Source organism: Aspergillus vadensis, assembly GCF_003184925.1.
Source record: "Aspergillus vadensis CBS 113365 unplaced genomic scaffold BO88scaffold_5, whole genome shotgun sequence".
Taxonomy (NCBI): domain Eukaryota; kingdom Fungi; phylum Ascomycota; class Eurotiomycetes; order Eurotiales; family Aspergillaceae; genus Aspergillus; species Aspergillus vadensis.
Window position 1 is genome coordinate 865,667 of NW_020292043.1, and position 22,084 is coordinate 887,750.

At 51.0% G+C, this 22,084-nt stretch overlaps 8 protein-coding genes across 8 annotated transcripts; 5 read left to right on the forward strand and 3 right to left on the reverse strand.

The window, feature by feature from the left end:
* The first annotated feature begins 722 nt into the window (after positions 1 to 722).
* Positions 723 to 3,287, forward strand: BO88DRAFT_442213 (uncharacterized protein). The gene is made up of 2 exons (XM_025709935.1): positions 723 to 3,035; positions 3,091 to 3,287. Exons 1-2 carry the CDS (start codon positions 765 to 767, stop codon positions 3,127 to 3,129), a joined length of 2,310 nt encoding a protein of 769 aa, XP_025565439.1. The 5' UTR covers positions 723 to 764; the 3' UTR covers positions 3,130 to 3,287.
* Positions 3,288 to 3,622: 335 nt separating this feature from the next.
* Positions 3,623 to 4,321, reverse strand: BO88DRAFT_237812 (uncharacterized protein). The gene has a single exon (XM_025702107.1). The coding sequence runs from the start codon at positions 4,192 to 4,194 to the stop codon at positions 3,778 to 3,780; it is 417 nt and encodes a 138-aa protein (XP_025565440.1). The 5' UTR covers positions 4,195 to 4,321; the 3' UTR covers positions 3,623 to 3,777.
* Positions 4,322 to 4,729: 408 nt separating this feature from the next.
* On the forward strand, positions 4,730 to 8,913 carry BO88DRAFT_384031 (uncharacterized protein). The gene is made up of 5 exons (XM_025704682.1): positions 4,730 to 4,882; positions 4,939 to 4,962; positions 5,022 to 5,434; positions 5,501 to 6,076; positions 6,426 to 8,913. Exons 1-5 carry the CDS (start codon positions 4,829 to 4,831, stop codon positions 8,734 to 8,736), a joined length of 3,378 nt encoding a protein of 1,125 aa, XP_025565441.1. The 5' UTR covers positions 4,730 to 4,828; the 3' UTR covers positions 8,737 to 8,913.
* On the reverse strand, positions 8,913 to 10,722 carry BO88DRAFT_433602 (uncharacterized protein). The gene is made up of 2 exons (XM_025709434.1): positions 10,095 to 10,722; positions 8,913 to 10,007 (listed from the first exon to the last, which is right to left on the reverse strand). The coding sequence occupies exons 1-2, from the start codon at positions 10,238 to 10,240 to the stop codon at positions 9,047 to 9,049; spliced, it is 1,107 nt and encodes a 368-aa protein (XP_025565442.1). The 5' UTR covers positions 10,241 to 10,722; the 3' UTR covers positions 8,913 to 9,046.
* Positions 10,723 to 10,935: 213 nt separating this feature from the next.
* Positions 10,936 to 13,738, forward strand: BO88DRAFT_403003 (phosphatidylinositol-3-phosphatase YMR1). Its single transcript, XM_025706249.1, has 3 exons — positions 10,936 to 11,073; positions 11,158 to 11,658; positions 11,714 to 13,738. The coding sequence occupies exons 1-3, from the start codon at positions 11,050 to 11,052 to the stop codon at positions 13,469 to 13,471; spliced, it is 2,283 nt and encodes a 760-aa protein (XP_025565443.1). The 5' UTR covers positions 10,936 to 11,049; the 3' UTR covers positions 13,472 to 13,738.
* A 352-nt stretch (positions 13,739 to 14,090) lies between these two features.
* BO88DRAFT_451332 (40S ribosomal protein uS3) lies at positions 14,091 to 15,385 on the forward strand (the record flags this gene model as incomplete). Its single annotated transcript, XM_025710625.1, has 3 exons — positions 14,091 to 14,244; positions 14,514 to 14,827; positions 15,053 to 15,385. The coding sequence occupies 3 exons, from the start codon at positions 14,091 to 14,093 to the stop codon at positions 15,383 to 15,385; spliced, it is 801 nt and encodes a 266-aa protein (XP_025565444.1).
* Positions 15,386 to 16,315: 930 nt separating this feature from the next.
* Positions 16,316 to 18,872, reverse strand: BO88DRAFT_403006 (phenylalanine--tRNA ligase subunit beta). Its single transcript, XM_025706250.1, has 9 exons — positions 18,609 to 18,872; positions 18,513 to 18,553; positions 18,431 to 18,450; positions 18,295 to 18,371; positions 18,109 to 18,238; positions 17,785 to 18,051; positions 17,487 to 17,728; positions 16,627 to 17,435; positions 16,316 to 16,568 (listed from the first exon to the last, which is right to left on the reverse strand). The coding sequence occupies exons 1-9, from the start codon at positions 18,659 to 18,661 to the stop codon at positions 16,405 to 16,407; spliced, it is 1,803 nt and encodes a 600-aa protein (XP_025565445.1). The 5' UTR covers positions 18,662 to 18,872; the 3' UTR covers positions 16,316 to 16,404.
* Positions 18,873 to 19,505: 633 nt separating this feature from the next.
* Positions 19,506 to 22,038, forward strand: BO88DRAFT_237929 (protein phosphatase 2A structural subunit TPD3). Its single transcript, XM_025702108.1, has 9 exons — positions 19,506 to 19,713; positions 19,787 to 19,892; positions 19,961 to 20,112; positions 20,172 to 20,663; positions 20,726 to 20,840; positions 20,891 to 21,035; positions 21,094 to 21,194; positions 21,249 to 21,586; positions 21,639 to 22,038. Exons 1-9 carry the CDS (start codon positions 19,651 to 19,653, stop codon positions 21,975 to 21,977), a joined length of 1,851 nt encoding a protein of 616 aa, XP_025565446.1. The 5' UTR covers positions 19,506 to 19,650; the 3' UTR covers positions 21,978 to 22,038.
* The last annotated feature ends 46 nt before the right edge of the window (positions 22,039 to 22,084 follow it).

A 22,084-nucleotide genomic window follows, 5' to 3' on the forward strand; every position in this document is an offset into this window, starting at 1 on the left:
TGGGTAACAGTCGAAAGAGTGGACCTCCCAGGTCACACCCCTTAGCCAGGAACTAGGACTCCTGTTTCCCAAGGCACATCCAATCACTGTTTGGGTGTCAACGCCCACCGCGGAGTCAATTGCGACATGGCATCATAGCCGCAAGGGCAAATTTTGTCAGATGCTCGCTTGACTCAAAATGATGGGCTTTGGTGTCGATCACCGAGGTACCCAGAAAGTTAGAGCGGAAAAATAAGCCCATATCGGGAGCCAAACCATGATCCTAAGTGCACCTCGTAATTTCCCTTCCCATTCATTCGCCCCCCCCGCAAGGCTAAGTGCCCCTAACGCAGCTTAAGGTGCACGGTTCACTCCGACAAGCATAGGCTGCCCCAGATCAAACCATCTACTCGGTTGGATCAGAGGAGCATTCCCTCGCGGTGGGTAGCCAATTCGGGTACTCATCTGGTGGTCCAATACGGACGATCGTCACGTTGTCCTTGACCAGGGACCGAAAAGGAATTATCCCCGTTAGGTTAGGACGAGGCCAATCCGCATCGTCTCGGTAGTATGGCTATTATGAGACGCCCCAGCACGTCCTAGTCATTTCACATGTGGGGTTAAGGACAGCCCTCGGCCTTGTCTCGATATTTGGATCGATGTGGAGAGCGCGGGTGGCTGCCGTGTATCTGCAGGCATAAAAGGAGCCCTGCCATCTGCATTGTCTGGACCCTGACCCGTCCGTCGTCAATTGCTGGCATTCCCTGGTGGAGAGCACCCTCAATATGCGCGTCTCGTCGGCCCTTCTTTCCGCCCTTTTGCTTTCCAGCACTTCGCTGGCAACTCCGGCCCAGGTCTCCTCATCCGTGGCCATCTCTACACAGGGGAGCCCGGCGCCAGAGGAACATGTTGCAGCACAAACAACTGCAGCAGCAGAGGCAACTGCGGCGGCGGCAGCGTCGGCGGCAGCAACTGGTGCATCCGAGCAGACGGCCAGTACCAAGCAGCAGCCAGACAACGATGCTAGTGCCGACCAGCAAAACGCAAATGCTGCCACTCAGCAGTCAAGCGCAAACACAAACACAGACACCGGTAACCAGCAGCCATCTGCTGATGTAGCTGGTCAGCAAACCACCCCCAGTGCCGTACAGCAAACAGCCGCAGCTCCAGAATCGACAAGCCAAACAACCGCCACCCAGTCACAAGGAGGAGATCTTCTTGGTGGACTGGTGGGTGGAATCCTTGGTGGTGGCTCCAGCCAAAACGCTGGAGCAAGCAGCACGGCTGCCGCATCCCCCTCAGCAGCAGGTCTTGGTCAGTCTGCCACCTCCACGCAGGACACCGCGTCTTCCGCAACGACGAGTTCTTCATCATCCGCAGGCGGCTCTTCCGGAAATCTTTTGACGGACATTGGTGATGGCCTCGATGGCCTCCTGGGTCTCTTGTCGCCAACATTCTTGAAGAATGTTGAGTCGTTCTTCAACCACTTTGCATATCTATTCGATGACAAGACTACCGACCAGACGAAGTCATTGATCGACACTGCGTACAACCTGCTCACCAAGCAGTTGATCACTGAATTGACCGGTCTCCTCAACAATGCAAACAGCCTATTGACACCGAACTTTGTGAACGAGACCCAGCAACTGATCAACTCGGTTGGCCCGCTCGTCACGCCACAATTGTTCAAGAAGGTCTCTACCTTGCTTGATAATGGCAACAACCTTTTGACTGCTGAGTTTGTCAAGGAGGTTAACGGCCTGATTGGCAATGCAAACAACTTGTTGACAGCCGACTTCGTGAAGGAGACACGTGAGCTTATCGAAGCTGTTTCTCCTGTACTGACACCAGACCTACTTGGCGAGGTTGGCACGCTGCTTAACAACGCCAATGATCTCCTGACTGCAGACTTCGTTAAAGAAACGAAGTCGCTCATCAGCGCGGTCGGCCCGATCCTGACTCCAGAACTGCTGAAGGAGGTCAACACGCTATTGACCAATGCCAACAGCTTGTTGACTGCAAACTTCGTCAAGGAGACAACATCTTTGATTGATACAGTCGCGCCTAATTTGACACCAGAGCTGTTCAAGGAGATCAACTCGGTCCTCAGCAATGCCAATGGTCTCTTAACACCAGGCTTTGTCAATGAGACTCAATCTTTGATCGAAACTGTTGCTCCTAACCTGACCCCCGAATTGTTCAAGGAGATCAACTCTGTCCTGGGCAACGCTAATAACCTGTTGACCACCGACTTCGTGAAGGAAACCAAGAGCTTGATCGGCGCCGTTGCCCCTGTACTTACACCAGCTGTACTCGCAGAGGTTGCTGGCTTGTTGGGCAATGCCAATGACCTGCTCACACCGACATTCGTCAACGAGACTCAGGGCTTGATTGGCGCCGTGGCTCCGGTCTTGACACCTGCTCTTCTAAAGGAAGTTGGCAGTCTCTTGGGCAACGCCAACTCTCTGCTGACTACCGGATTCGTTGATGAGACCCAGTCATTGGTTGGCAATGCGAACGACCTACTGACGACCGATTTCGTCAAGGAGACCCGTAGCTTGATTGGTGATCTTTCACCGGTCATCACACCTCAATTGCTATCAGAGGTCTCAGGATTGCTCGACAATGCAAACTCCCTATTGACAGCGAAGTTTGTCAATGAGACGCAAGGATTGATCGACGATCTCTCGCCAGTCATCACACCTGAGTTGCTCGGCGAGGTCGGTGAACTTCTCGGCAATGCCAACAAACTCTTGACCACCAAGTTCGTTGAAGAGACCCAGAATCTGATCGATAGTGTGGCACCTGCAATCACCCCTGCTCTCCTCACGAAGGTGAACTACTTGCTGGGTAACGCAACGAATCTGTTGACGCCTAATTTCGTCAATGAGACGAGCAACCTCATCGACGAAGTTTCGCCGATCCTGAGTGAAGTTGCGCCAATCCTTACACCCGAAATGCTTGGCGAAATCGGCGGTCTCCTTGGAAATGCCAACGACTTGTTGACTTCGAAGTTTGTAAACGAAACGCAAGTACTCGTTGAGGATGCTTCCGAGGTAAGTTTCTTCTAAATAACAACCGCACAGTGAGCCACATACTAACTTTTCATAGTTGCTTCCCGCTTTGGTTAAGGTCTTGGGATCGCTGTGAATGTAATGAGGCGTGATATTTGAAGGATATACGATCTGATGGACAACGAGTCTACTTTAATCCTATGAGTAATTATGTATTTGATGTTGATGCAATCAATGTTCACGACGCTTGTGCTGCCGATTCAACGTCAAGTACAGACGACGTCTTAATATTAGCACATCCATAGTCATAAGACCTCCCAACGCCGTGCCAGTCGTGAAGCTGGCTTTGCCGTAATCGCAATATCAACTCATCGCGGTGTTCATGATGAACACTTCCTAAATGCCTCTGAGCCTTGTAGAGAGGAACCAGCCCAATTCGCCAGTATGTCTTCCGAGCCGTAGAAGATATCTCCATCGAAGCTGAACCGTATTCAAATCTGTCACGCCGGGATTATTTAGAAAACAATCCTAGATGAGCCGAGCACACGGTATGGCTTTTTCGTCCCATCACTGGGTGCCAGTTCCCGTAGAGCGGCTCATAGGGGGGTGGTTCAACCTGCTCGGCGCCATCTGCTAGTCGTCCGGGCTTCAAGGTCGCACAATGATTCATCATCTCTCATTGTAATTGTCCCCTCTGAGAAGACTGGCGGTGCCTTTTTGTTGATGGCCATGTATGAATATGTCTGCATGGTTTGTGTAAAGCTTCTCTGACTGAACACAGAATTTAAGACGCAATGTTCGAAGTCTTGACTTCCTGGTACTTGGACAAGACCTTCATCTCTGTGTTGCGTTCCTTGATCTTCTTGTCCATGGCTTTCTGCACTTCTTCGCGCTTCTTCTCGGCATCTTCCAGCTTTTGCCTCACTTCCTTTGCAGCTTGCTCTTGCGCCTTCAGGGCCGCCTCTGGTGTAGGATATTCCTGGCGCAGTTGTTCAATCTGGGAGCGTATCTCTTCTTCGTCGATGGGAGTGCAAGTGACTGGATGGTATTTGTGCGGCGGTAATGGTTCGCCCGGAATACGAATCTCAGGTAGCAGTTCGTGTATCGCAGTGGTGCGGACAGGGGAGTCCTGCGGGACCGCCTTGGCTGTGGGAGAAGGCGTCGGCTCAGAAGGCGGAGAGAGAGGGAGTTGTTGATCCATATTAACGTAGGTTTTTTTAAAGTGGGCGTTTACTGAAGAACCATATACGATCGCCGAGTTCAATAGGGTAGTTTGAGCCAGAAAGTAGTGAGATTTTGCAGGTTATTGGAAACTGAGGTGATGAGAGTTCTTGAATGTTCCTGGGATTTTGTAAGTCCCCATTACTGCCATCTGCCGGTTCACCGCCATTAATGGTCACCTGATCCGAAGCGGTGCCCCGCAGCTCCATCTGTATTCCAGTGAGATTTTTTTACGGTTCGCAGCAATAACTGGCATGTTCTTACAGTTACTACTTGGAGGCTGTCTACAATGCCTCTAAATATCCCCAAGAGCGTCCATCTTTTCAAGTCCTCGACCGTTAGCGCGTACGTGATCCTGATTAGATATGCTCAGGCGGTCAGTTCCTGCCGTCAGGGGGAAGCTCGCCGCCTTTGCTCCGGATGTGGGGGTTCGGGGAGGGCCTCGACCGGCAGCGCCTCTCAGGATGTCGTGAAGCTACCCGGTCACCTGAATAGATGAAAGACAGGTGATACAGGTCTGTTTACTTCGCTTCGGGCTTGCCAATCATGCAGGCCTTCGGTATGTAACCCATCCTATATTTCATTAAACAAATCGGGTCACCAGATAGGATGACATGTCTTCTGGCAATTGCGCTAATGATGCAACTCCAGTCCCCAAGAACCGGAGAGTAAGTCGATCATGCTCGATCCATGGAAGTATTGAAGATGCCAATTCTAGGTGCAGCCTCGGTTTGAGTTAATACTCAGAGTAAGGACCATTGATCACATTGCAAATGACCTACCAACTAACTGCTATGGTGGTTGTAGATTATTGACCTCAATAATGTCCCCCTCGTGAGCGGTACCGCTTTCGTCAAATGGCGCTTACCGTCATCTAGTGCGCCTGAACACCATGGCCACACAGATAAGGCGATCATCATAGATCATCGGGCATATTGGAATTATGAGAAGGTCCTGCAGGTCAGGCTCACCATTGACCGCAACCAGACCCTACACGAATGCGAGTTGTACTTCGAAGTCATTCAAGAGTTTGCGTCAGGGGGGAACAGTGAGAAAAATCTGCTAGGGAGGATCAGACTCAATCTTTCCGAATATGTGGATAAGAGTGACGATGACGAGGGCATTGTCCGGAGATACTTGATGCAGGATAGCAAAATCAACAGCACACTTAAAGTTGGTATAGCTACACGCCAGGTCGAAGGGGATCGGAACTACATTACGTATGTCATATACTATACTGGGATCGCTGTATTACTCTCGAGGAGCATGTTGCTGATGACATTCAGGCCGCCCCTCAAATCAGCCATGGTCTTTGGCGGAATCGCTGGGGTTGTATCCTCGGAACAGGGTGAACACGACGATCTGGGCCGGCTTCCCTCGATCAACACCCAGAGCCGCGAAGTGACAGATATGCAAGACATGTACCGCCGCACACTGGCCGCGTCGTGGAATTCGCGGGCGGACGATTTACCGGCCGACAAGCTGATCGAAGAACTGTTCTCCGGTGGCATTAGCTGGGCAGATGGGCATGATGCCCGTGCAGAGAAAACAGTCGAAAATCAGGCAGATCGACTGTCACCACACGGGCGCACAAGCGTAAGGCAAGCTTCATCAGACAATCGATTGTCTCCTTCCAATTTTGAGAGGCGACCAAGGAGTTCTTCAAGCAATCATTATCGCAACGATGTGAAAGGAACAGACTTTGCCCCAGCCGCTGATCATACACGGAAAAGCGGAAGTATAGAACAGCAACTGTATGACAATCCCAAAGGCAAGGCTTGGAAGAATCGTGGTTCGGAATTTGAACTGTCCGAGTTCGATGTGCGCGAGGATTTGCGAAGTTGGGAGGTCATGAACAAGGAGTGATTCAGTATGGTGCTTTGTGGCGTTAAGCAGTCTCTTGGATAATACCCCTATAACTATTACTCATCTCTCTGTTCTTCAATATGTCGGCTTTCTCACTTATGGCACCAGAATGTTGGGGTAGATAAATGCCCCATGTAAGCGTAGTCTCCGATAACCATATCGATAATCGAGGAACTGCTCGGGGTGGGTCCCACGTATGAGCTAGTCCACTTATGGTCTAGCGTATAGTTCAGATTGCATCAATCTGAGCTTCAACTTTCCATCCCGGGCTTTTCTTTAATTCCGGTCTGGTGCATTTGGTTTTGTGGTCCATATGCTGTCTCGATCTTCCAACAGTGCAGCAAGTCTTTTAGGCTGCCGGCTGCTCCCAGAATGCAGAGCAAGCTTACTCCCTCCCTCCTTGCGCCGGCACAATGTATCTATCCGGTTCGAATCCACCGAAACTGATGCGAATCACGACGAGACGCCGCCGCAACACGTATCTTCGCGCCGTACCCCTGGCCACAACCGTCTCCAGCACCACCGACTCAAACGGAGACTGGGTAAAAAAGTACCCATTTCTGTGAGCTCGCTTGGAAATCCTGGTGAGGTAGTAGTGGTCAAGGACCGGCAACGCCGTCGACTACGCATAGCCAAGGATGAGCCGAAGGAGGTCACCGACGAAAATGCCCTTCCTCTCTTTTTGAGGGAAATCGACAATGACGATCAATTTGTTGATAGCGAGCTGCTCAAAACTCGTGTCGAAAGTTTCCGTCTCGATTATGAACCTCATCACAAGTTGCCCGTTGCCGATTGGACGGCGCTCCGAAACGAATTTCAGGCGTCATTTACCTACCGGCAGCTATTGGACTATATAATAGAATGGAAGGAGAATGAGCTGGGCAGGGAAGGAACACCAGAGGCGACGCCCACACGCTGGACACCCGGAGTCTCCGAGTTTCTCGAAAGCAGTTATCTTTCCCGAAAAGGTGTCGCCGATAGAGTTGCGGCGTCGCAAGGTCTCAAGGGGAAATTTCTACTGGCCGAAAGGATACTCCGTGACTGCTGGCATCTCGGAGTCATTGATGAAGTTGGTCAACTAGATATACAGCTGCCGACGCATATACTGTCTCTGCTCCTGAGTTCGCAGCATTTCTCTTTCGAAGAATTAGCCAACATGCACGACGCAAAAATTGATGTCACACATTCGCTTGGTCTTGTGAGAATCACAGGAATGCAACGTATCTGCGAGTCAATCAGTGAGATTGTACACGATGCCATGGCCAGGGTTCGACAAGAAAGCATTGAATTGCCACCTGACGAAACGAAGACGAAAGTCAACAACCGCATCTTTACTCCAGAGTTCCTCTCGTGGGTGACCAAAACCTATAGAGTAGCATTCGAACAAAATACACCACATACGCCAAGCCAAATCTACTATCTTGCGGAAGACAAACAGGATGCGGATAATGCCCGTAGGGCCCTGCACCTTGCCTATTACAGTGGAACTGCTCCTGCTGTACCGTTCAGCACATACCTACCCTCAACTGAGCCAGCCAGTGTCCATGACATTGATCCTGAGAACAACACGTCATGGTTCGAGAGGCAAAAGGCGTGGTTCCGATGGGCCACACCAGCAACGCAGTCTGACGAGGTGAAGCCCTCAGACACGGTAATGTTCGATAACCATCAAACTCGGGTATCCGACGAGCTTTTCAAGCTACTTCGACAGAAATCATCCGTCACTCATCAGGCACATTCTGAGACTGGTGCCGACTTCCATGAATCCATCACGGCAGCAGTCGGCAAATGCCTCTTTCTACGCAAGCCATTCTTCGAAGAGAGCTCGGTCAACGCTTCTCAGCTCGGCAGAATGTCACTCCCAAGGACCTTCACCACCGACATCCCTCGCGCAGCGCAATTTCTCCGCACGCTCACCCCCAAACCAGTAGACGAGCACCAACAAGCCTACCGCTTCCGACTCGTCCCATCAGCTCTTAACGCCAACGTCTTCCCCCAACTCGAGCTAGAAGTTACTGCCAAAACAAGCAGCACACCCGAAGATGCAACCCCCGACTTCTCCATGCGCAGCGCAAAACTTATCCTATCCGAGAGCAATGTCGACTACCTCCTCCCCGAGAACGGACTTGACCTCCGCTTCACCCGCCAACTCACCCGGGAGCTCCTCCCCCAGTCCCAGGACAGCAACTCCTTCTCCCTCTCAAACATCGAGGAATCCCTCCGGAGCCTCTTCTCCCGCACCTCTACAACAGACGGAGAACTCCCTCTTCCCCCATTCACACAAGTCACTCTCCCCCGCGATATCCTTCCTCAGGACGCCGCCGACAGCTCCGCAGAGTACATCTTCCTCCCGGTCAGCGATATCCGGGGAACTCGTATTCACAAGTACGATTTCCGTGGCCAGCAGCTCAATTATGCTTTTTACGAGAGCGGGCCGCTCAACCCGTACCGTACCACGGACTTGTTCCTGAACATGGATATGACTGACGGTTCTGCGTCGGCTGATTCCAACGCTGATGTTTCTGCTGAGAATGTATCGCGGGATGCTGCTGCGTCTAAGGATGAGTTCCACACTTTCTATAACACTGCTTGCGCACTGGCCTTCGAGTTGGATAGAGCGAGACGCTTGGGAGCTGTTTGGAATGATACTATCTGAGTTAGGCTGGCGGGAAGCAGTGTTCGATTGTATAAATAGATTTTCATTTTGATGATATATGTACAGTATGATATAACTTGTAATTGGGAAGACTATGCCCCTCTCTACTTCATTTTGTGTATTATATAGCAGCTACTAATAGTCCTCGTGTCTGATGAAAATTCAGGTGTTTTTGACCACGAAATATATTTCCGCCGCGGTCTTGAGAAGCCGATGCATATTAGTAACATCTCTAACACCCATTGCGCTTTATCAAAGACGTACAAAGACTACACGCTAGTATTATCGACCCATGATTACTCTTTTGAAATCAAATTCCGATAAAGTCGTAAAGGTCGTTAATCCCTCTCCGAAGACCATCCTCCCATGCCGCCGAATTCTCCTCGAGCTGCTCTTGGTCTATATCTCTTTTACGTTGCTGAACCCACAACTCTGTATCATAGATCTTGTCCGCACCTTTCCGCGGTGCCAAGATCCCTTGAACACCAGCGCTAAAGAATCGTAATGCATCATCGTATCCCAAGTTCCAGCCATGAACAAAACTTTGACGTTTATTCGAGCCCCAAGACTCCGAGACTTGCGACAAAGCCTTGTCCTGGAACCGTGAGCGTTCGGCGTTGGCTTGGTTGGTTTTCTCTCGGACCTCTGTTTCGGGTAGCATCATTTGACTAGGTATTTGAACTGTACCATTTGAGATGTCGCTCTTGAACTGAGGAATGTCGGTTTCGCAGCCCTCGAAGACCCGTTTGTTGCATTGTGCCTGATTGTCGCTGATGTATACAGGCAAGGATGCATCAATGGCATTGGATATTTGGATGATTTCGTCGTAGCATTCGCACATGTCTGGGGCAGGTTCACATCCGGAGGAAACGGAGAGTCCGACTACCCCGGACATAGAATGAAAGGTTATCTCTTGGGCAAGGAAAGCGACGCAGTCCCGAGCTATTGTTCGATCTTTGGCACTGGCACAGAGGTTTATACCGCTGGCGCTGGCTTGAAAATCAATGAGAATACCGATCCCGTGGAACCAGCATTTTTCGATGAGATGCTTCACGGTACTCCAGCATTGGTGGTACACTTCTGATGGATCCCCTTCGAAGGATGTTCCCCGACTGAATACGGGTCCGAGGGAGTAGAAGCTCAATGGTAAGCGGAGGGTTCGGCATTGCGCTACGTCCTTGAGCCAGGAAAGGTCTTCGTCGGTCAGTGCAGAGTGCCAGTGGGATTCCCATTTCTGTTTGGTTTGCTCGAGTCCGGTGGATGCTATGGATCTGGACATGGCATGCCGCGGTTTAGTACTCATAGGGGAGGAACTATGTATATTGGGGGGGGGATGTCAGGTGTTTTCTAGTACCTACGTTTTGAGTAACTGTAGTTCATTTGACTCGTCAGCGGTATTACGCGGACCGAGTACGAAGAAAGATCCCAGACTCGCTCCAAATTGCTGCCGAAAGCGGTATATGTCCTTATCCCTGGGCGGTATAGGACAGTATAGTTGTGGCATATTCTCTTAGGTGGTTCGAAATGTTAGATTTAGTATTGTTGGTCAGGTGATAAGGATGTCTATGAAAATGGCAGATTGAATATGGTATGAAATTGTATTGAAGAGCACGGGTAAAAAGTAACACTGGATCAGATCAGATGAAGAGCAATTGTTCCACCAGAAGCATGATATGAGTAGTAGAGAATGATGAAGTGTTATGGGAGGCAGCACTTGACCCTGAAGATCAGATGAGTTTCCCAAAATGGCAACCCCTCACAAGCAATAGCTGCCCTAATGAGGGGAAACATTCATCAGACTCAGAGATTTCGGGGGGTAGAGTGAATGCAGTGCCACGTAAGAATTCCTAGTGAAATCGGGAATTTTAGGGTGCAGGAGAGAACAGAAGTCAGAGGCAGAAAACATGGTGATGGGAGTTACAGAATAAAGAGAAACCTGAGTGACCAAACCATAGGATCTCCGGGCGGGACTGACGTAGTTGGAAGACTGGAGTCTGGCTTTAAGGCTTTTTTTGGAGAAGTGATGGATGGTTCACTTCCATTCGGACTAGCGAGGGGCTCCGCATTTGGCCGAGTGTCCGTGCTGCTGTTACTGCTGAAAATGTCGCCTGTCATCTTTCACTTCTAAGCCTCGTTCCTCTCCTATTACATATTGTGAACCGTTTTGATTTCTTGCGCTCTCTTCTTTCGTTTAATTTTTCTCGTTTCACGGGTCTGCAGCTCCAGTAGTCGCCGACCGTGCTGCAAGTCGGTGGTGCCCAATCGGTGTGTGTTCAGTCATGAATTTGATGCAGACCGAGTAACCGGCCAGGCATGGAGAGAACACGGGTTGCTAAGGTCAGTGCTGTTGGAGTGCCTCAATCCAGCAGTAGAGCGCACTATGATGAGACATCCCGACTAACGACTTCTGTGATGCTTCAGGTTGAAGATGTGACCTTGGCGCGCCGAGGCGAGCAAGTGGTCGGCACTCTCCACCTCACCCCTCACCATATTATCTTCTCCCACACTCCTCCTCCTCCTGTTCCTTCCTCCTCCACCGACGCGTCTCAGGCTCCAGGCCCTTCTGGTCGTCCCAAAGAGCTTTGGATTACATACCCCATAATCTCCTTGTGCACCTGCCGCCCCACCCCCGCCGCATCCCGCCAGCCGTCCTCCATTCGTCTCCGGTGCCGCGATTTCACCTTTGTTTGCTTCTATTTCACCACGGAGAGCAAGGCGCGTGACGTTTATGAAACCATCAAATGCTGGACCTGTAAAGTGGGCCGCATTGATAAGCTGTACGCTTTCTCATACCGCCCTCCCCCTCCTGAACAGAAATTCAATGGTTGGGAACTGTACAATCCTAGCAAAGAATGGGCTAGACAAGGCGTCGATCAGGCTGGCTCTGGATGGCGGATTTCTCAACTGAATGCAGACTACGGGGTAAATTTCCACGCAAATAACTGTGTGAATTATTGTGTTGACTCTTACTTTCCAGTTTTCTGCCACCTATCCGGCTCTCTTACCGGTCCCCTCGGCCATTTCTGACAATACCCTTAATCACGCTGGAAAGTATCGGTCCCGAGCGAGAGTGCCGGTTCTTACATATCTTCATCCAGTGAACAACTGCTCAATCACACGGAGCTCACAGCCTCTTGTCGGTGTGCGACAAAACCGCAGCATTCAAGACGAAGCGTTGCTAGCGGCTATCTTTTCAACCTCGCGCTCAGAGAGACCTCTTGCAAGCTTCACCCCGCCTGGCTTCGATTCGGATTCCTCCAATTCGACCCCAGGGAACGCCTCACGCAGTCATATGCTGGCTGATCTGACCGTCCCTGATGACTTGGAAGACGAGTTGTTGAGCCCTGTCCACGAGAATCCGGAGGGAAAAGCCCAAGTTTATGGTGCCCAGCAGCACAATCTCATTGTTGATGCTCGTCCCACGGTCAATGCCTTCGCCATGCAAGCTGTTGGACTTGGGTCGGAGAACATGGACAACTACAAATTTGCCACCAAGGCTTACCTTGGAATTGACAATATCCATGTGATGAGAGACTCATTGAGCAAGGTGATTGATGCGCTCAAGGATTCGGATGTGACCCCATTGGGCCCAAATAAAGACCAGCTCGCACGGAGTGGATGGCTAAAGCACATTTCCGGAATTCTAGACGGTGCTCGGTTGATCGCTCGGCAGGTTGGTCTCCAGCATTCGCACGTCTTGATTCACTGTTCCGATGGATGGGATCGTACGAGTCAGTTGAGTGCACTTAGCCAGATCTGCCTCGATCCTTACTATAGGACGATGGAAGGCTTTATGGTACTGGTGGAGAAAGATTGGCTATCCTTCGGTCACATGTTCCGACACCGATCAGGACATCTGAACAGTGAGAAGTGGTTCCAAATTGAGAACGAGCGAATTGGGGGAGATTCTAACCGTGGATTTGGCGAAGGCGGTGGTGCAGGAAGAGCTCTTGAAAATGCGTTCTTAAGCGCCAAAGGATTCTTTAACAGAGATAACAACAGCCGCGACGCGATTGGTGAATCAGATGGGGAGATGCAAAGCTACGACGCAGAAAATCTGAAGAAGCCTAACAATGCTATACCCCGAACTGCCGCCGCCGAAAAGGAGGTTACCAAGGTGAAGGAAACGAGTCCAGTCTTCCATCAGTTCCTTGATGCAACGTATCAGTTGCTATACCAGTATCCTACCCGATTCGAGTTCAACGAACGGTTCCTGCGCCGCCTCTTATACCACCTTTATTCATGCCAATTTGGAACCTTTCTCTTCAATAGTGAGAAAGAACGCGCAGATTGGAACGCGAAGGAACGAACTCGGAGCGTGTGGGACTACTTTCTAGCGCGGAGGGAGCAGTTTACCAATCCGCAGTACGAAGCTCAGATCGACGACCACAAGCGTGGACAGGAGCGACTGATCTTTCCCCGTATCAATGAGGTCAGATGGTGGAGTGAGTCATTTGGTCGCACCGATGCGGAGATGAACGGCGTGCGGTCCTCTGGTTCTAGGCCACCCATTGGGCGTGATGCGATTAGTACTCAGCCGTCACCAGTGTTGACCGGAATTGAAACCGCTAATCACTCTCTCGGCGCTGGATCGTCTGGGAAAGATACTTTGAGTGCGGCCTCCACTGGCATGGCGGCAGTAACTGCGGGAATCTCGAATCTCGCCTTCCCTAAGAGCAAAGAGGACGGGCAGGATCCTAAGAGCTTGAATCGGATGGAAGTCGAGATGCAGTAGCCCACGCAACGAAAGCTGTGATGATGTGGTTACAAGGTAGTGGATCATGGTGAGCAATCTGGGTATGCCCGGTTCGAGCAAGAAATTTCGTATCATCTCTGCGACGTATGCTTGTGGATCTAGTGCGTGCTTGGGACGTTGCATCTCCGGGGAAGTAGAGTACAGTTTACAGTCAGACAGAAAGACAGAGAGAAGATTATGATTCAATGAATTTAAAAGAGCGGGAACCAGCAGAATGCATACAGATGCTGGAATCGGGATATGGGCTTTGAGTGTTAGTTCCAGTTTGTGATCTTGGATTTACTTCCATAGCTACTGTAACTAGAACTAGAAAACAATCAGAGTTAATGCCTGAACCCCTGAAATCTAAGGCAGAAAGCGGGATTGTAGACTAAGGGGCTTGGCGGCCCAAAGCGGGAAGGTGCCCGCCGAGCAGCAAGCGAGGTTGAGCCCTAGCCCAGAAGGGCCAGCAGAAGCCCTAAAGGCAAAAACTGCCCACTAACGCCGGCTCTCTCAAAACTGACTTGACCGCCGCCGCCCATTTCGCCCTCGCACGACACACCCCCAACCTACGCCCTCGGCCGTTTCTTCGCCAATTCAATAAAACAGAAACGCAATCATGGCTGCTGTCCAGGGAGCTATTTCGAAGCGCCGCAAGTTCGTCGCCGACGGTGTCTTCTATGCCGAGCTGAACGAGTTCTTCCAGCGCGAGCTGGCTGAGGAGGGATACTCCGGCGTCGAAGTCCGTGTCACTCCCACCGTCACCGACATCAGTACGTCCGCCCGATATTTCATTTTGCATTTGATTCCAGACCCTATATGTTATGTTGGAAAAGGCCGGGATTGGGAGATGTGAAGAACCGACGTGGGACGAATGAATGGTTCATCCGGGAGGAGGAAAAGGAAAACAGTTATCGGAATACGGCCGGGAATATTTCAACCAACAACGGGAAAATTATGGGGATTGGAGACGATATTTTTATATGCAAAGGAAGATGGAATATATGTGCCAGTTGCTAACGGATGCTCTTTTTCCTTACAGTCATCCGTGCCACCCACACCCAGGAGGTTCTCGGTGAGCAGGGCCGCCGCATCCGCGAGCTCACCTCCCTCATCCAGAAGCGCTTCAAGTTCCCCGAGAACTCCGTTTCCCTCTATGCCGCCAAGGTCCAGAACCGCGGTCTCTCCGCCGTCGCTCAGTGCGAGTCCCTCCGCTACAAGCTCCTCAACGGTCTGGCCGTCCGCCGTGCCTGCTACGGTGTCCTCCGTTTCATCATGGAGAGCGGTGCCAAGGGTTGCGAGGTTGTCGTCTCCGGAAAGCTCCGTGCTGCCCGTGCCAAGTCCATGAAGTTCACTGTACGTCTATCAACAGCGATTGATTCTTATTCCTCGAATGGTCGGATCGGTCCCGAAGCAGTGGTGGAATTTGCGCATATTCAACAACAACATTACCAACTACGATCTGCGAAAACGAAGCGACTGCGCAAGGACCGAACCGAAGATTCACCCACCATTCGAAGAACCACTCCATATGCATGATATAACAGTATCAGAAAAACTAACAATTATTCTTCCAAATAGGACGGTTTCATGATCCACTCCGGTCAGCCCGCCAAGGAATTCATCGACAGCGCCACCCGCCACGTTCTCCTCCGCCAGGGTGTCCTCGGTATCAAGGTCAAGATCATGCGCGGTTCCGACCCCGAGGGCAAGGCCGGTCCCCAGAAGACTCTCCCCGATGCCGTCACCATCATCGAGCCCAAGGAGGAGCAGCCCGTCCTGCAGCCCATGAGCCAGGACTACGGCGCCAAGGCTCTTGCCGCTCAGCAGGCCGCTGAGCAGCAGCGTCTGGCCGAGCAGCAGGCCACCGAGGCCCAGGAGGGTGCCGGTGCCGAGGCTTACGCCCAGGAGTAAAGAAAAAAAATCATATCCCAAACAAAAGAAATTTCATTTGGTTTTTTTTTTCTTCTCCATTAGGCCCTGCTTCTCTTCTTCCCTGTTCTCGAATATCATCTTCATTACCTAGTCTCCTGTCCCGCCCATTAACCTAACCTAACCCAACTCGAACCTCTTTCTCTATATCTCTTACCTATGACGCATCCAAATAAACAACTACTTTGATGACCTCTAAGCTGTTTATTCCGCTCCCGGCTATCTCTCCCTCTTTTCGTCAGTAATGATGGAGGGGTGATAGTTGCGAGACGCCCTTCTGTGGTTGTATTTTTTTCTGTCTAGTGGAATATCTAGGCGGAAATGGGAATGAGACGATGGAAAGGTTGAAGAGTTGGTTGTTCTTCCTATTCTCATTGGCTTACGTCATAGGCTAGGTCTGGGTAGGACCCGGAATCTTAAAGTAATACTTGTACCTAGGCACGTGGGGAAAAAGAGATTGTTTGGTCTGCTGGTATTGGATTTGTGTCTGTTCATTCGTAGGATTGTGTAGACTTGTTACTGGTATACATAATACGTCCTTGGTTTCCGATATATTGTTTATGTATATATATTATCGGTAATATTGGACTACATCTTGTCTGTTTCAAGTTGTCCCATAAACCTACTAAGTTACTACTGTACTCCTACAGCAGGAAGAGTTAGTATGAGGTTCAATGGCTTGAACTAAGAGTACTATTACCAAATCAGAGGAAGATATAGTATTCTTAATACCATGATTAACTGCAGCTGAGCCGACGGAGTGATGGCGAAGCTTTCAACACCCAATACTAGTGAAGGTGCTGTACTACTTATATATCATAAGTATTATTGAACACGTTAGTTAAACTGTGATACACTACTTTTGGCTTCTGACAGTTCTCGTCCCTGGTGAGGATGAAATCAAGAAGTAACGATAAAAAAAAATCAATCATGGCATCAGCTATTTTTCTATGTAACATCTATCGTCTACGCATGACTTTGCTTTGATCTCACGCCTTCGCTTACAGGAAAGCTTCGACGTTGATCTCCAGAGTGCTGACGGGGTACTTCAACTCGTAGTTCTCCAACACCGTCGGGTGCAGGATACCGAAGGCACCGATGACGTGCTCCTTGCCAGCTATGCGCACGTGGACGGAGGCGGCGTGTCCGGGGAAGTAGGTGGGTTCTAAAGCGTCCAGTTAGTGACCTGTATATCTCGGGATGTCTAATTGCTTCTGACTTACCGTCAAGCTCCTCAATCCAGTACTGAGAGTCAGCCATGGCGGAGTTCTCAAGGCCCTCCTCACCAGTGATGAAAGCGCTCTTGAGCATGGCCATGACACGGTCCAGGAGACCGTGGACAACCTCGAAACCACTCGTCTTGCCGTACCAGGCAGCAGCGAAGTGCCTCTCGTTACGACTCTTACGCTCCAGAGACAGGTCCTTGAAAGCGACATCGCTGACTTCGAAGACCTTCATGGGCACGGCGTGATGCTTGTTCTCACGGATGGTCTTGAGCAGACCGGGCAGCAGGCTTGTGCGGACAACCTGGAACTCAGTGGTCTTGGGGTTGGCCAGCTTGACGGCGGTGTTTCCGTCGTCCTTGCGGTTGAGCCAAGCGAAGTTCTCGTCGTGCGAGCACAAGATCAGGGGCAGCACTTCAGACCAGCCGGCCATGGCAGCCTCCATGCGCACAATATCGGTAAGCTTGTTGATGGGGAGGGGTTGGGCAATGGTACCGGACTTGCTGGGGAAAGACCGGGGAAGGTTGTTGAAGCCATAAGCGATGGCGACATCCTCCATGATGTCGGCTTGGTGGAGAACGTCGGCTCTCGTCGGAGGGATAAACACATCAATCAGATCCTTGGAGGCGGTAGAGGGCTTCGCATCGTAAGCCATCTTCTTCAGGAGAGTGCAGATCTCTTCGGGGGAGAGCTCCAGGCCGCAGCACTGGTTGAGGTAAGAGACCTCGGCCTGAGTCGTACGGGGCGCAATGTCGGGGACAACTCTAGTCTCGTTGTTGTGATCGGAGATCACCCTAACAGGCTCAATCCTATGTGTCCAGTGAGCAGGTGATACTAAAACCGAGGGGAAGGAGGCCTACGTGAAAGGCTCGGAGGTGTATTGAGAGAACATGGACACAATGATCCGGTTGACAATCTCAACCTTCGTCTTGTCAAGTGCCGTGATCTCAATGAAGACGTTCTTGGTGTCCAGGGTGATCTTGGAGTGATCGCCGTTGATGATAGGAGGAAGAGAGCAGACGGTTCTCTTGGAGTCGTAGATCACGGGGTAAACGGGGGAGTCGCGGATGATGTGGAGGTACTTGCCCAGGTGCTTGTCTTTCTGTTACATAGTAAGCACCTAGTTCATTCGACTCGTCAGACACCTGTGGGCCATACCTCGTAGAAAGCCATCAACTCCTCGCCGTTCATTTCTTTCGTCTGGTTGAGAGGGACAAACTTGATGTCCTTCGGGGGAAGGGCCTCATATGTGAAAGGGCCCTGGATGGTGTCCAGATCGTGGGTACCGATGGAAACAAGGGTTCTTTGCCTGGCGAGGTTCTGGTGGAGCTTGTCTTGCAGGGCGATGAAGGATTCGTAACGCGCTTGGTCGAACTTGATATTGCGGAGAATGGCACCGGAGACGAGGGGACGGATCTTCATAGTCTACGCTCACATATTAATTTTCATTCATGTTGAGCCAGATTTTCGGTCGTAACATACGTCCTCCTTGACGATAATGGTCTGAAGTTCACCATTGGCAGGCTCGACCAGCTTGTAGTTGGGGAGAGGCTGACGACCCAGGAAGATGTTGAGCATGAGGGCGATACCCTCGAAGCACAGCAGGTCATATCTAGATACCTCTCAGTATGTGAATTTTGAATCATTAGAGTTATCGCGGGTGCGTACCGGTTGGCGGGGATCTCGATCTTGAGCTGCGGGGGTTCCTGCTTGCCGTTCACGATCGGTCTGTCCGAGTTGGTGGTCTGGATTTGAGTTAATATTATGAGTCTCAAGAGGCGAGGACGGTCGGAGGAGAATTTACGTCTTCATCGAGTTCAATTCCTGTGGTAAAGTAGCAGTTAGCGCATTGCCCCGCCAATCCCGGTTCAGAATGTCCGACGTACCGAATTCGAAGCACAGCTCGTCGAACTCCTCGGTGGTATAACTATGAAGTTGGTCAGTATGAGAAAAGAGTATCCAAGGGGATAAATTGCGCATACTCCCGACCGAGCGCCTTGAAAAGCGCCTCCTTGTCAACGGAGATGGTAGGCATGGTGATGAGCGGGGGAGGTTCAAGACAGGGCGACAAGAAAAGTTGAGAGGAAGAAGAAAAGCAACAGACTGCCTGAGGAGAAGGATAGTCTGTGTAGGTCCCACCACGAGGTCAACCGCAAGTAATCAGCGGGGGGGGAAAGAGGACGGGCAACAAGAGCGCTGGGCTTCAATCGGACAGTATGCCACCGTTTGGGTAACTCTACAGTTAGTCTAGTCGGAGTCATAAAGTCTTTTGTTCCCCGTTGGGGCTTGACCCTCTGTGAGGGCGGCGGGCAAAGCCACTGAAAGCGCACCGCCACAAGACCATCACCCCTCCTTTTTTTCTTGCTTGGTGGTTCCAACCTCACCGGACTCGGACTTCCGTACGGGAGAGTACACCGCCTGCTTGCGCTCTCCCCTTCACCAGCCACAGCCCGGCCTCCAACAAGTCCAAAGCAACCTCTCCAGCAAGCCCATCTCGTCACCTTCGCAATTCCCCCCCTCCACGGATTAGCTTGATATCACCGCTCACAAGTCTTCCATTCTAAACCCCTGTCGCATCATATACGGGGGTCTTCTATCTTTCACGATTTTCTTAGATTGGACCATAATCCCTGTTTGGTCCCGGTCCAATTGTCGAGGTATGATGATAATGATGTTCTTGCTGCTGCTGTTGTTGCTCAAGTGTCCTGCGGCGGCCCAAACCCCACGAAACCTCGCTCCGGGGTTCTCAACTCACCCTCTACTATCTCCCTCTTCCTCCCACCACACTTCCCCCCCGCTGACTTGGTACTTTTTCACCTCTGTATAGGTTCTTAGCATCCTCCTTCCTCTTCACGATATCCCCGCCCCCTTTTGCCGGATCGCCTTTCTTCCTAGGAAATATTCGTCGTGTTCGCGTGCGAGCGGGTCGGATCGTAGCCTGAACGAGGACTTGGACCGGTCACATCCTTGCCTCTCTGCGTATTTCCCTAACTTTCAACCTCACACTCATACATCATTTTCGCAATGGAGGGCCAAGGAGAGAATGACGAGCTTTACCCTATCGCCGTCCTTATTGATGAGTTGAAGGTATAGTTGCCCTCGTGGTCATCCTATCCCTGACGCACGAACATCGGCAGTCCTGATCCTGAGAATGTCACAGCATGACGATGTACTCCTCCGCCTCAATGCCATCCACCGTCTGTCTACTATCGCTTTGGCCTTAGGGCCCGAGCGGACCCGGGAAGAACTTATCCCTTTCCTTGATGGTTAGTACCGTCAACGCAAGAAGGATAGCTTTCTGGTCAAAATGTTTCCCCTAACTCTTGCGCCATAGATTCCGTCGAGGATGAAGATGAGGTTTTGACTGCACTGAGTGAAGAGCTGGGTAATTTCATAGAGTATGTCGGGGGTCCGGAGTACGGGCATGTACTCCTCTCTCCGCTTGAGAACTTGGCTGCTATTGAAGAGCCTCTGGTCAGAGAAAAGGTTAGAGAGCCGCAACCGTTCTCTTGTGGTACTCTCCCTTTGTGCTGACATTGTTTCAGGCTGTTGAATCCCTCAATAAGATCGGCGAGCAGCTGTCCGAGAAGCAGATCGAAGAGAATTTCATCCCGATGGTTCTACGCCTGTCGAAAGCCGACTGGTTCACCTCGAAGGTTTCCGCGACCGGCCTGTACTGTGTCCCGTATAGGAAGGCTTCTCCCTCTTCACAGCAGACCCTTCGGCAATACTACGGAGGTCTCGTACATGATGACACACCGATGGTGAGGAGACAGTCGGGCAACAACTTGGCGAAGTTTATCAAAGAATTGAATACCCAAATCGTTATCGAAGAGATGATACCCCTGTTTCAGCACCTTGCAACAGACGAGCAGGACAGTGTACGCTTGCTCACAGTGGATGTTCTCATCTCGATCGCGGAAGAGATCCCCAAGGAGCAGCAGCCCAGCCATGGTGTCCTTTTGACCTCTTTGCGCAACCTGTTCGAGGATAAGAGTTGGAGAGTCAGGTACATGGTTGCTGATAGATATGAGAAGGTATCTTCTGTCCTGCCGATGCTCCTTCCGCCTTGCGTTGTGTTTGGCTGACCTCTTGGTAGATCGCTAAAGCCGTGCACGAAGAGGTCGTAACTCGTGATATGGTCCCCTCTTTCGTCAAGCTTCTGAAGGACACCGAAGCCGAAGTCCGTACTGCTATTGCTGGACAGATCCCAGGTATAATTCTCGCATACTTTAGGGCCTTACAAAAGCTAACTGGCCATTAGGCTTCTGCAATCTGATTGACCGAGACACATTGCTCAACGAAATCATGACTAGCGTGGAAGACCTTGTCTCTGATCCATCTCAGCACGTGCGCGCCGCGCTTGGTACTCAGATCAGCGGTCTTGCACCGATACTTGGAAAGGAGGAGTTAGTACCACCAATTCGCACACGCCGATCAACCAGGTTACTTACAAGTCATGTTCAGGACCATTGCGCACCTCCTTCCGATGTTTTTGCAGATGCTCAAGGATGAGTTCCCCGATGTCCGCCTTCATATCATCTCCAAGCTGGAATTGGTTAACAAAGGTGAGACGAACAACTTGCGTCCATTCTAAAGAAGATGTGGACTGATTGTTACAGTTATCGGCATCGATCTTCTTTCACAGTCACTTCTCCCGGCTATTGTCCAGCTGGCCGAAGACAAGCAATGGAGAGTGCGTCTCGCAATTATCGAATACATTCCCCTGCTTGCTAGCCAATTGGGAGTCAAGTTCTTCGACGAACAGCTCAGCGAGCTTTGCATGGGCTGGCTCGGTGATACAGTTTTCTCTATTCGCGAGGCTGCTACTCAAAATCTGAGGAAGCTGACGGAAGTGTTTGGTGTCGACTGGGCTAAGGGCTCTATCATCCCCAAGGTGATGGGGATGGGTCAACACACCAACTACCTGTACAGAATGACAACATGCTTTGCCATCTCCGTATGTTGATTATAAACGTTCCTACAGACGTTGCCTTGCTAACGTTTATTAGACTCTCGCACCCGTCGTTTCGCTGGACATCATCGAGAACTCGATTCTCCCCATCTTGGATCGACTTGTCTCGGATGAGATCCCTAACATCCGTTTCAATGTGGCCAAGTCTTATGCCGTGCTGATCGATACCCTGCGTCGCCTCCCTACAGAGGGGACCCTCACAGACCTGGAGAAGGCAGGTAAAACTGCCACGCCATCCCCGCGGGGTCAAGACCTCATCCAGCAAAGAATCCTCCCCAGCTTGGAGAAGCTGCAGGAGGACGAAGACGTTGATGTTCGGTACTTCGCAACGACTGCCGCAGGCGGCCACGAGGAAGTCATGCAGACTTCACCGTAGGCTACTTTCCCAACTCGGCGTAGGCCAGCACCTGCTTGTTGATGCAAAGCACCTTGGGTGTGAGTGGGAATAATATCAACGGCACTCGCACTAATTTGGGTGGAATT